The 13,206-nt window shown below is 43.4% G+C and overlaps 1 protein-coding gene across 10 annotated transcripts in view; it reads left to right on the top strand.

The window, feature by feature from the left end:
* Positions 1 to 13,206, top strand: part of LOC140395721 (C-Jun-amino-terminal kinase-interacting protein 4-like) — a 272,454-nt gene that overhangs the window by 174,224 nt on the left and 85,024 nt on the right. For all 10 annotated transcript variants that reach the window (XR_011936285.1, XM_072483849.1, XM_072483857.1 and 7 more), the window contains one exon: positions 7,332 to 7,485. Coding sequence is in view for 9 of the 10 variants with exons in the window: in XM_072483849.1 (XP_072339950.1) it covers positions 7,332 to 7,485 (154 nt within the window). In the remaining variant the exon portion in view is untranslated. The remainder of the gene's footprint in view (positions 1 to 7,331; positions 7,486 to 13,206) is intronic.

Genomic DNA, 13,206 nt, shown 5'->3' with positions numbered 1-13,206 from the left:
AATTGATATCAGTAGTAACATTCTGAAATTTATCAATTATATTGACTTGCCTTTAGTTTGCAATACTCCACACCTGTTATGTTAATTTTGCTAATAGCTTTACTTCAGTTAGTCATTTTTTCTCAATTGTTGAATCGAGCACAGAAAGCGACTATTCGACCCATTGTTTCTGTACCAACTCTGCCATGTGTCTGCCAGTTCACAGGTTATCCTGAAGTCTACTACTATCCTCTTCACTTTCTAACATTGTGCCATTTGCTAACTTTGAAATTGCGGAGACGACAATGGCAGCGAAACCCGTCCGGGAGAAGCAAGTGACAACACCAACACCAGACCCATTCGAGTATTGCCCTCTGTAATTGCCCCCCCCTCCCCCACCAACAGATGCCTACTTATGTGTTGTAAATAATTTTGCCAATTGTACAGAGTTGCTGCTGTTGAGCTGGTGCATACCCTACCAGTTACTTTATTTTACTTTTTCTTTCTTTTCTGTTTGTTGTGATATGTTTGTGTGTGCCCTTCTCTTCTATATATACACGGCAAATATACTTTGTTCAAAAACCCAATAAAAAACATTTATTTTTTAAAAAAGTTTGAAATTGTGCCCTCCATGTCTGGGCCACTATTGCATTATCAAAAAGACCAGTGTTGAATACGTCAGAAAAGGCACTGGCCTGAATGCCAACTCCTGGAGGGCACCAATCACACATATATATATATATATATATATATATCTCCCGTCTGATAAACCACCATTCAACAACACTCTGATTTCTGTCTCTCGACCAATTTCATAACCACACTGCCACTTTAATTCCTCATCTTCGATTGATAATGAGTTCTAGCCTGTTTAAGCAATGCTTGTGCATGCAGTCTCTCTCCAAGTGTTCATGAGGTTCCATAAAGTTATTGTATTGTCCTCATCTGATGCATCCAGTCTGCTTGTGTTCGTGGCTATGACTTTGCCTATTTGGGGTTCCTGCATAGCCCTGGATTCTAAGTTCACCTTTTCTTTAGGCATGACTCTTGGTATGTGATGACACTTGTGTTGGAGCCTGAAATATTAATGATTCTTGGATGATGAAGGGCCTGCATAGATCTGGATATTAGTGACCTTATAATTAGATTTCATGGATATCCCAAGAGGTCACTTTAAATAGAGATTATTACTAACATTGTCAGGCTGCCTGAGATGTTAATGCAAGAGGCTGAATTCTGTTTCGTTTGGGAGAAAGTGTCATTATCATAACACTTGACAAATTTGTTGGAATTCGGAAGATTACCTATTACAGCACACAGCAACTGTGTGTGTGTGGGCATGCGCGCATGTGTGTGTGTCTGTGTGCATGCGTGTGTGTGTGTGTGTAGAAAGCCAAGTGAGAAGCACACGCCACCTGGTACTTTTAAATATATAGTTCGGAATCCATGTTCTAAAGCTACTGTGTAACTTGCAATAGAAGCATGACTGTGGTAAGGCTAGAAAACCATTTGAACTTGTATTTCTAAAGCTTAAGCACCTTTAACATGAGTGAAAGCTTAGTCACTGAAAGCATAAATGGAAAGGAAGAAAAAAGTGATGCAAAGGAGACTAGAAATAGAAGAATGAAAGGCACAGGATCAAGCACTTTGAGACATTAGTGACAGAGCCATTGAGGGACTTGCAAATAAGGAAAACTATTTTGAATTTGGGATTCTGGAGCAGAATTTATATTTGTTGGAAAGACCAGAAATTGTCAATTTGATGATGATGTCTGCCCCCATATTGAGTGTATGACTTGCTTCCACGCTGAAGAATTGAGGCATAAACTGAGAAATGCTCATGTGTCCATCGGGAAGCTCGTCAGGGAACCTTGCTGAGAACCCCCCTACATGCCGTTTGTCTAATTCTAATTTAATTTACAGAGAATGTATTCCAGGCAGAGCATGCTCTTGGTTTTGATCAGGGCATCTTCATTAAAAAGGATTTGTCAAGAAGAAATGAACAGAAACATTGATTTTCTAATGGCCATGAACCCAAGCCCCATGGATCCACTTTAATACACGACAAAGTGGTGCATGGGTGCCGTTATGACCCATTACTGTTGTAAAATATTTCAGTGGCAGTCATTAATTAATTGAAGGTGCTGCCAGAAATCTGTGCAGTTTCATCCACCAAAAACGAAGCTAAAAATTGCTATGAGGACCCTGTTAACCAACTGTGTTCTTTGTCTGAACCAATGGAACAGCACCTTATCATCCTCTCCACCAATACTATCCTCCTCTCCATCACTACCACACCCTGCGCTGACACTAGCCGTTGCAATATGTATTGGGCTTTTGTAAATTAACTTAGACCAATGTTAATAAGCACAAAAGAGACTTTTGTCAACTGCGGAATACTTGTATTATCTTCTCTTTTGGGTATATATGTGGCTGATGTTACCATGTGCCTTAAATCATTCCCACTCTGCTTGAACCCTCGGGAAATTCATGCACCTAATTGCTGGGGCCTTGCTGTACCAGAACAGATATGGTGTGCAATCCTTGTACATAATAGATTATTGACACAACTAATCTAGATTTGTATTCTTGGTTTGGGGCTTGAACACGGAGTAGGATCCAGTCTGCTTGTTCAATCCGTGCCCGCATTTCACACTATAAGGCTATAGTTTTCTTAAAATAAAGTAGTAAGAGTTAGAGGTTAACTAACAAGTGCATATTTCTCATGCCATGAGCTGTGTGTGCTTTAAAGAAGGTGGAACCAGCGTTTATTTCCACTATATTTGTATTTTATATATTCAAATTGGAATGTCAATGCATATAGAAAAGAAAATCCTTTTAGAAGTTGAAAAATACTGTTTGGCGTAATAGTGTTTGGATAAAGAGAAATGTTTTCTGAAGTCCTTGGAAAGTGCTTTAATTTGTCGTTTGTGGCTCGGCCCTTTCTCCTTCTCAAAGCCCTAGACCAAGGTTATTGACTTTCTGCACTGGGATGATGTTTGAAGGGAATCTGTCACGTGACCATGATGGTGCTTGAGATGTCAGTCTTGATCATAGCTTATCAACAACATCAACTCCACTTTGCCCCCTCCCCATACCCTTGATTCACAGAGGGACCAGAAATATGTCCATCTGGATATATTCAATAACGGCACCATCTCGGGTAGAAAATTCCAAACGTTCACAGCCTCCTGAATGAAGACATTTCAACTAATCTCAGTCCTAATTAATCGGCCCCTTGTCCTGGAACCATGCCCAGTGTTCTACATTCCCCAGCCAGGGAAAACAACCTCTTAGCGTCAAGCTAGTTAATCCCCGTCACAATCATGTAGGTTTCAATGCGAAAGTCTCTCGGTCTTCTAAACTATGGAGAACATAGGCCTAATTTACTCTGCCTTTCACCATAAGCCAACTCTCTCTCCTAGGATGCAATTTAGCGAACCTTTGTTGCACTTCCTCCAAAGCAGGTATATTCTTCCTTAAATATGGAGACTGAAAACGGCGCACAGTACCCCAGGTGTGGTCTCACAAAAGTGTTGTTCAATTGTAGCGAGATTTCCTTTATTCTTCTACTTTACCCCCTTTGCAATAAAGGCAAACATGTTGTTCGCCTTCCGAATTGCATGCTAACTTTTTGTGCTCATTGTGTAAGTACCCCCAAGCACCTCTGAACATCAACATTTAAAATTTCATACTTAAAAAAAATATTCTGCTTTTCTATTCTCACTACCAAAGTGATTAACCTCACACTCCCCCACATTAAACTTCACCTGACACATTGTGGCCCACTCACTTATCCTGTCTTTCTTTATTTCTTTACAGTCTCTGTGTCCTCGCAGTTTGCATTCCCACCTAGCTCTGTACTGTCAGCAAATGTAGGTACATTACCCTCTGCCTCTTAGTCATTAATGTAGATTTTAAATAGCTGAGACCCAACACTGATCCTTCCAGCACTCCATTAGCCACAATCTGCTAATTTTAAAATGTTCAACTTCCCTATTCACGGTAGCACAGTGGATAGCACTGTTGCTTTGCAGCGCCAGGAACCTGGGTTCGATTCCCGGCCTGGGTCACTGTCAGTGCGGAGTCTGCACGTTCTCCCTGTGTCTGCGGAGTTTTCTCCGGGTGCTCTGGTTTCCTCCCACAAGTCCCGAAAGACGTGCTGTTAAGTGAATTGGACATTCTGAATTCTCCCTCTGTGTACCCGAACAGGCACCGGAATGTGGCGACTAGGGGCTTTTCACAGTAACTTCATTGCAGTGTTAATGTAAACCTACTTCTGACACAAATAGATTATTATTATTCTTTGCTTCCTGTTCGTTAACCAATCCCCTGATCATGCTAATCCATTTCCTTCAGTTCCAGGAACCGATGCCTTGCATGTTCACCGTTGGTGTGGCACGTTATTAAACACCCGTTGGAAATCCAAGGGCAGAATTTTATGTTTGGTCTGCCCACCCTCGCCCAAATTGTGTCCATTAAATTGTCTAGAATTGCCTCAATTTTGAGGCAGGCTACCTGGAGCAGTTCAGGGCAGAGGGAAGCCCAGCAGTTCACCCTTCCCAAGACCTCCTGTTCATACCAATGCTCTCCCAGATGCCAGTTCTGCTTCTTACATGTGCTCCCATTCCCTTTGGTCTCTGTATCGGGACCCCAAGCCCCTCTCCCCTCCACATGCGCTTTGCCCCCTCTCAGTGCCATGAGATACCCACCCTGCACATATCAGTCCTGGATTTTAGGACTTAGAGCCTGGAGCTGCTTGGTCTGCAGAGTTGTTGGATAATCAAATGGTAGGCAGCTCTGAGGTGGGACGGCTGCCCACCGGAGGAGTAGAAGTCTTGCCTCCAGGCAATTGATGCATTCGACTCTTTGGGTTAACAGGGCGGGAAATCTTGCCACCTGGGAAAACCCTAAACCAACTTTATAACACCTCTTACTAGTTATATCCTTAAAAACACTAAAATTGGAAAACACTACTTCCATTTGTAAAACCTGACAGAGCACACGTACCAAAAATCATGTTGACTTTGTTTGAGTTTGAAATTAATTTTCTAAATGTCTTGTCAAAACTTCTTCAATTAAAGAATCCAGCACCTTACGAATGTCTGAAGCCAGGCTAACACACCTGTAATTCCCTCTTTTCCCCCTCTCTCTTCTTTCTTGTTTGGGCAGCTTTATGTTTGGGGCAGATTGTAATGGCTCTGGACTAGTAATCTAGTAACTGGCCCAGGTTAATGTCCTGGGGCCATGGGTTCAAATCCCACCTCTGCACCTGATGGAATTTAAATTCAATTAATATATCTGACATTTAAGGCCAGCTTCAGTAATGGTTACCATGAAATTATCACTGATTGTTGTAAAAACCTACCTGGTTCATCAATGTCCTTTTATGGATGGAGGTTTTCCATCCTTACCTCGAATGTGACTCCAGATCCACAATAATGTGCTTACCACTTGACTATTCTCTGTCCAGCAAACCTCTTAATTCAAGGACGGTTGGGGATGAGCAACAAATTGCCAGTGACACCCTCCTGCCATGGAAAAGTAAATGAAAAAAACTTCCAATCTGCTGGGACTGTTCGAGAATTGAGGGAATTTGGGGCAATCATAATCATCCCATCCACCATCTCTGCACTTTTTCTTTTGGAACACTTGGGTGGAGGCCATCAGGTCGTGGGGAGGTTGGACTTTAGTCTCTTGGGTTTCTTAGTATTGTTTCTCTGCTGATATTATTTACCTTGCCATCTTCACCTTTATTACCCCCATGGCTACTCTCTCTTTCTAGCAAGTAACTTGTGTCACCCACTGTGAAGACAGACACAAAATTGCTCAATGTTTCTGCTATTTCCTCACCCCACATGATAGTCTTGCCTGTCTCTGCCTCTAAAGGACCAACATTTCCTTTATCTACTCATTTTTACATCTGTCGAAAAGCTCAGACGATCTGTGCTTATATTTCTGGTTAGTTTACACACATTCTATTTTTTTTCTAAAACACTCCCAATCATGCGGCTTGCTATCATTAGAAGCCTCTTCTTTTGATCTAATGCTATCTTTATATTCCTTAAAAGCCATAGATGAATCTTTTTCTTGCTGAGTTTTGTTTTTTAATGGGATGTAATTTTGTTGCAAGTTTTGTATCGTTTCTTTATATGTTTCCCACTATTAATTTATTGCTGTACCTGTTAGTCTATTTACCCAATCAACCGTAACCAGGTTTCCCTCGTGCCTACGTAAATGGCTTTGTTTAATTTAAAATTCTTGTATTGGATTGGAGTATGTCGCTTTCAAACGTAATATGGAAATCAGTTGTACTCTCTTTTTCCCCCAGCAAATCTTTTACTCTGAGGTTACTAATTAAACCCTTGCACAATCCTATATCTACAATAGCTTTATTCCTAGTTGGTTCTATAATTTATTGTCCCAGGAAACCGTCACAAAACTCTTTTTTGCAAATTTATCTTATTTGATTAATACATCTTGGATTAATTTTCATATAGACTACATCAAAGTCCCCAACAATTATTTAATTGTCTTTGTTACATATTCTAATAATGTCTTGCTTAATCATTGAATCCCTACAATGCAGAAGGAGGCCTTTTGGCCCACTGACCCCTCGAATGAGCACTCCACCCATGTCCTCTACCCTGTCTACCCCACCCTATCCCCGTAACCCCATAACATAACCTGCACATCCCTGACCACCTAAGGGGCAATTTAGCTTGGCCAATCCACCTAATCTGCGCATCTTTGGACTGTGGAAGGAAACCGGAGCACCCGGAGGAAACCCATGCAGACACTGGGAGAAAGTGCAAACTCCACACACCCGAGGCCGGAATTGAACCCGAATCCCTGGTGCTGTGAGGCAGCAGTACTAACCACTGTGCTGCCCTGTTCTGTCTAACACTGCAACTACTATTAACGAACCAATAAACTACTCCCACTAGTGTTTTCTGACCTCTGCTATTTCTAATCTCCAAACTTGATTCTACTTCCTGAACTCCTGAACCAAGTTCCTTTCTCATTGCTGTCCTTGTATCATCATTGGCTATCAGGACTAATCCTCCTTTTGTATTTATGTGTGCTCAAGTTTATAAAATACCACATATGTAGTGGATGCAATGAGATTAGGAAAAAATGTGATGTAGCTGTAATGTAAGTAATAGAAAATGTGCGGCAATTGTTGTCACTAATGTCAAAATAACCATAGAATGGTCAGGTATGATATAAAGCTTAGATCATGATCCAAAATCACTTCCAACTAATCTTGAGCAGCTATGTCCTTACCATTTTTCTTAGTTTAACAACAATGCATAGCTGAACTTGACCCATATTTGTTCCTTTCTAAACAGGCGAGAGCCACCACGTTCCTTGGGTCTCTTTCAATTGCCAGGAGGAGATGTTCTTCTTACACCAGATGGACAGAGGGAAGGAGCAGAGACACCTGGTACAGAAACCTGGAGGATCAATGACCTTAGCCAACCACGGTCTAATGCAAGCCTAAAAGTAAGGTGCAAATTTGATCAAGTGTTCATAGCATGAATCAGATTTGAACGATATTATTCATGGACTGCAAAGGGATGTAGACAAGTTAGGTGAGTGGGCAGCAAGATGGCAGGTGGAATATAATAAAGGAAAGTATGAAGGTAATCACTTTGATCATAAAAAAGAAGAATCGTTTTTTAAAAGTTGAGAAACTTCTGAGTATTGATGTTCAAAGAGACTTGAATGTACTTGTACAAGGAATGCAGAACGTTAGCAAGCAGGTACAGGAAGCAATTGGGAAGGCAAATGACCTGTTGGCCTTTATAGCAAGGGGATTGTAGGAAAAGAGTAAAGAAGTCTTGCTGGAGTGGTACAGGAGTTTGGTGAGACTGCATCTGGAGTACTGTGTGCAATTTTGGTCTTCGCATTTAAGGAAGGATTTTTTTGCATTCCTGGTAGAACAGCAGAGGTTCAGCAAATTGGCCCTGGAATGAGGGGATTGCCCGTAATAAGAGGCTGAGTAAATTGGGCTAATAGTCTCTAATAGTTTAGAAGAATGAGAGGTGATCGCATTGAAACCTACAAAATTCTGAAGGGGCTTTGCTAGGGTTGGCGCATGATTTGTCATGTTGTCGGTGTAACATCAGCGGCTTCCTTGTGGTGCACTTGACAAAGGAAGGTTCAGACGTGGGGATTACACTTCTATTACTCGGGTTCGGCACTACTGCTAATCCTACTATAGCTACCCAGACTGACTAACCAGCTGCTGCAATCCATGTGCTGGGTGTAATATTGAATCAACCCTGTGTCTGTACTCACTGACTGTCTGCACTGGAAAGAGGCAGATCATGTGTGTGGTGTCCTTTATATATGGGTTGGTGTTCTGCCCCCCTGTGGTCGTGTCACCTCCTTGTGTATTGTGAATGTCCATTGGTCTTGTCCTATCTAACTGACCTATTGGTTGTGTGTGTGTGTGATGTTTCTGGTGCTCCCTCTAGTGTCTAGCTAGCCTACATGCATTTACATTGATGCACAATTGTTTCCAATTGTTGGAGAAACCACAGGGACGCAATCTGAGGAGAAGAGAATGATCATTTAAGACTGAGATTCGGAAAATGTCTTCAATCTTTGTAATTCTCTACCCCAAATGGTTGTGGGTGCTGCATCATTGAATACATTTAAGGTTGAGATAGACTGATTTTTGGTGCCTCTGGGAATTGTGGAATGTGAGGAGCAGGTGGGAAAATGGAGTTGAGCCCATGATCAGCCATGATGGTGTTGAATGGTAGAGCAGGCTCAGTGAGCTGTGTGGTCTACCTCGGCTCCTGTTTCCTCTGTTCTTATGCCTTGTGTGATGCCATGTCTGATGGCAAATGCCAAGCTGCTCAAATCCCAGAAGGAAAACTTGAAACAACTGCGGACATGTTTGTTTTTGCAATTTGTATAGTACGCAGAGGGGTTCTGAAATCTGGAACTTGCGTCCCCGACTACTTGTGAGGATTGGATAGCACAGTAAATACTTATTAAGAATTTTATTTTAAAGAATCTTAAAAGCAAGATTGTGCCATTGGGTCCCTTGAACTTTCTCCTCCAATAAATACGGTCACGAAGGATCGGATTGCAGCCTCAATTCCATATTGCACCTACCCACGATACCCTTTGACTCTTGTTGGTCAAGAACCTATTTATCTATCTAGTGGAGGCGGGTACAATTTTGTCTTTTAAAACATTTAGACAGTTATAAGGGAAAAGGAATGATTAGGAAGGCAAATGGAATGTTATTGTTTATTGCAAGAGGAATGGAATATGAATCAAGGGATGTTTTGCTACAGTTGTACAGAGGGATATAGAGGGTTATGGGCCAAAGGTGGGCAATTGGGACTAGCTTAGTGGTAAAAGCTGGGCGGCATAGACAAGTTGGGCCGAAGGGCCTGTTTTCATGCTGTAAACCTCTATGACTCTATCTCTGCCGTACAAATATTCAATGCTCCTGCCTCCATCACTCTCTGGAGAAGAGAATTCCAAAGAGTGACCACCCTCTCAGAGAAAAAAAAATCTTACTCCTCCCCTTAAATAAGGAGAACAAAACTGTACATAGTACTCCATGTGGTCTCACCAACGCCCTGTACAACTGTTGCAAAACATCCCTACATTTATATTCCATTCCTCTCACAGTAAACAATAACATTCAATTTGCCTTCCTAATCCCCCCCCCCCCCCCCACACACACACACACACAATTCCCTTGCTTTAAATCAGTCAGATCTCTAACTTTCTCAGTTCTCTGATGACAGATCATTGTCCTGAAATGTTACTTCTGATTCTTTCTCCACAGTTGCTGCTAGACCTGCTGTGTGTTTACATCATTTTCTATTTCTAACTCATTGACTTAATTGCATAATGGCCCTTTCAGTCTCTTTTTTTCTTGTTTTCCTGCTATTCACTTTCACAATGTAACCGTTGGTCGTATTTATTTGCATATTTATATAGCTTGCATTTGCAATAGCTGCAGTGCAAACTGCAATACTTGACACTTTGTGGCATACCCAAGCTTTAGAAGCTTTTTTTGTATCTCCAGCAATACGTCTGGTATCTTTAGAGGTGCTTATGTGTTTTCTCTTCCTTCTGTTCTGCCACTTTTCCCCATCTTTTGGAGGATTTACGAGGATGCTCCCAGGACTTGATGGTCTGAGTTATGAGGAGCGGCTGGATAGGCTGGGACCTTTTTTCCTGGGGCGTAGAAGGCTTAGGGGTGATCTTCTAGATGTCGATAAAATAATGAGGGGGGTAGGTAAGGTAGATAGTCAGTATCTTTTCCCAAAGCTGGAGGAGTCTAGATCTAGAGGGCATAGGTTTAAGGTGAGAGGGGAGAGATACAAAAGAGACCAGAGGGGAAATTCTTTTCTCACAGAGGGTGGTGAGCATCTGGAACGAGCTGCCAGAGGCAGTGGTAGAGGCGGGTACAATTTCTTATTTAAAAACAGTCAGACAGTTCCATGGGCAGGGTGGGTATAGAGGGATATAGGCCAAATGCATGCAAGTGGGATTAGTTTAGTGATAGAAACTGGGCGGCATGGACCAGCTGGGCCGTAGAAACTGGGCGGCATGGACCAGCTGGGCCGAAGCGCCTGTTTCCATTCTGTAAACATCTATGGCTCTATCTGCCAAATTGACCACATTCTTTTGAAAAGCCATGGGGGGGGGGGGGGGTGGAGAGGGTTATGATAGGGATGGATAAAGGGAAAAAGTCAGCTTAGTGCATTGCGATTGAATATGGCTGTTGTTACCAACCCCGTCCACATAAGTTTGGGGATATACGAAGGGCGCCTTTGTTTTGAGCTGGAACGTTTTGACCAAAATGTTCATAAATTCTTCTGGAGCTTTCCATTCACCCAGATCTTTCACTTTTGGGAAGAATGTTTAAATGACGTAACCTGTAGCCATTTCATCTTGAAGCACCAAACAGCGAGAAATTAATTAAAACAAGCATTCCTGAGTTTTACAAAGCATTGAGGCGGCGTTTCACTATCTAAATTGCTGTCTTATGGATGAAACCTGTTGATAAATAATATATATATTACACCCATAAAATTGAAGCACCCTCTTGATTCTGCTGTAGAAGAACAGCTCACACAATGTGCAGAAATCATTTGTGATCTGAATCAGATATTTTTTTTTCACCTTCTGATTTCTTGAAGATTGCTGGCCCCTGCAATGAAGTCATGTGTCTGGTAAATTCATTCTCATTTTGTTTCAACTTGAGAATTTGTCGGGTTTCCGCAAGGAGTTGATACAAACCCGCGCATCAGCTGACAGTGCAGAATGTGTCAATGTAAGAATTCAGATGATGATCTTTGTTTTCACAAAAGTCAAGATGCTGGAAATCTGAAATAAAAACAGAAACTGCTGGAAACGCTCAGCAAATTGGGCAGCATCTGTGGATAGAGAAACCGAGTTAACATTTTAAGTTCTAATGAAGGATCATCAACCAGGGGCGGGATTCTCTGACCACCTGCCGGGCCGGAGAATCGGCAGGGGGCGGCGTGAATCCCGCCCCCGCCGGCTGCCGAATTCTCTGGCGCCGGAGATTTGGCGGGGGCGGGAATCGCGCCCCACCGGTCCCCCCCCCCCCAACAGCGATTCTCCGGCCCGCGATGGGCTGAAGTCCCGCCCATTCTGTGCAGGCCCCACCGCCGTAAATTGGAGTTGGTCCCTTACCAGCGGGACCTGGCGGCGCGGGCGGGGTCCTGGGGGGGGGGGGGGGGGGGGGGGGGGGAGGGGGGGGAGAGAGGAGATCTGGCCCCGGGAGGTGCCCCCACGATGGCCTGGCCTGCGATCGGGGCCCAACGTTCTGTTGGCGGGCCTGTGCCTTGGGGGCACTCCATTCCTCCGCGCCACCGTGTAAGCTTCCGTGATGGCCGGCGCAAAGGTGAACCCCTCCCTGCGCATGCGCGGACCCGCGCCGGCCGGCGGAGTCTCTTCGGCCCCGGCTGGCGTGGCGCCAAAGGCCTTCCACGCCGGCTGTCGGAGCGCAAACCACTCTGGCGCCGGCCTAGCACCTGAAGGTGCGGAGGATTCCGCACCTTTGAGGCGGCCCGACGCCGGAGTGGTTCCCACCACTCCACTGCGCCGTTTCTGCCAGCCCCGCCGATTCCCAGAGAATCCCGCCCCTGATCTTCACAAAATCTGCCTAAGAAAACAGCATTATCTGTTTTTATTATCTCTCTTGGAAGTTGAAAAGTGCTTTTCTACTCTCTCGGCAATGGGATGGCTTTGGGTCTGTGGTGCAGGGCTTGCTACCTGCCTGAGAAGTGAAAGGTGGATTTGGGTGGCTAATTAATGTCACCATCACTTTTCTAAAACCTTCATTTATGCTGAAAAAATGCTGTGCATTTGTACCTTTATTTCTGGACTGCTTAAGTTTGAAGTGCTCCGGACAGGAGTATTCAGCAGCTGAATACAGTCTATACTAACACTGAGAATAGCATACAGTCCTTCTTAAGAGGACAACTGATTTTCCCAGTGACAGAAATTAATTCTCTTGTACACCAATAGGAACTGCAATTGAAATTTTCATTTAGAACTTCTGCACTTCAAAATGACTGACATTCAGAGCATTAATAATAATAATATTCTTTATCATTGTCACATTAACACTGCAATGAAGTTACTGTGAAAAGCCCCTGGTTGCCACATTCTGGCGCCTGTTTGGTTACACAGAGGGAGAATTCAGAATGTCCAATTCACCTAACCTGCACGTCTTTTGGGACTTGTGGGAGGAAACTGGAGCACCCGGAGGAAACCCACGCAGACACGGGGAGAACGTGCAGACTTCGCACAGACAGTGACCCGAGGCTGGAATTGAACCTGGGACCCTGCCGCTGTGAAGCAACTGTGCTAACCACTGTCCTACCATGCTGGAGACCGGATCTTGTGGTACCTTATTGTCCCTGTCCATTGACATGATGTTTCATACTCCAGGCAGTAATTAGTCTGTGCTGAAAATACTATTCATCTATTGTGTGGAATTACAGATCACCCATCTCACTGTGAATAAATCAGTTCAACTGTGCCAGCTGGTTTCCTTCCTGCTGCATTCTCTGCTTCGTTACTTTTTTTTGTAAAATATTTTTGTTCTCCGTTATCACATTTTCACCCCACCAACAAGCAGTAAACGGTAACAAATACAATGTCAATCCCCTTGTCAACAACAACGATCTCATCCTCCCAACACCCCAAACA

This window comes from Scyliorhinus torazame, chromosome 18 (assembly GCF_047496885.1).
Source record: "Scyliorhinus torazame isolate Kashiwa2021f chromosome 18, sScyTor2.1, whole genome shotgun sequence".
Lineage (NCBI taxonomy): Eukaryota > Metazoa > Chordata > Chondrichthyes > Carcharhiniformes > Scyliorhinidae > Scyliorhinus > Scyliorhinus torazame.
The sequence above is the reverse complement of the archived record's forward strand: the minus strand, read 5'-3'. Positions and strand labels throughout refer to the sequence as shown.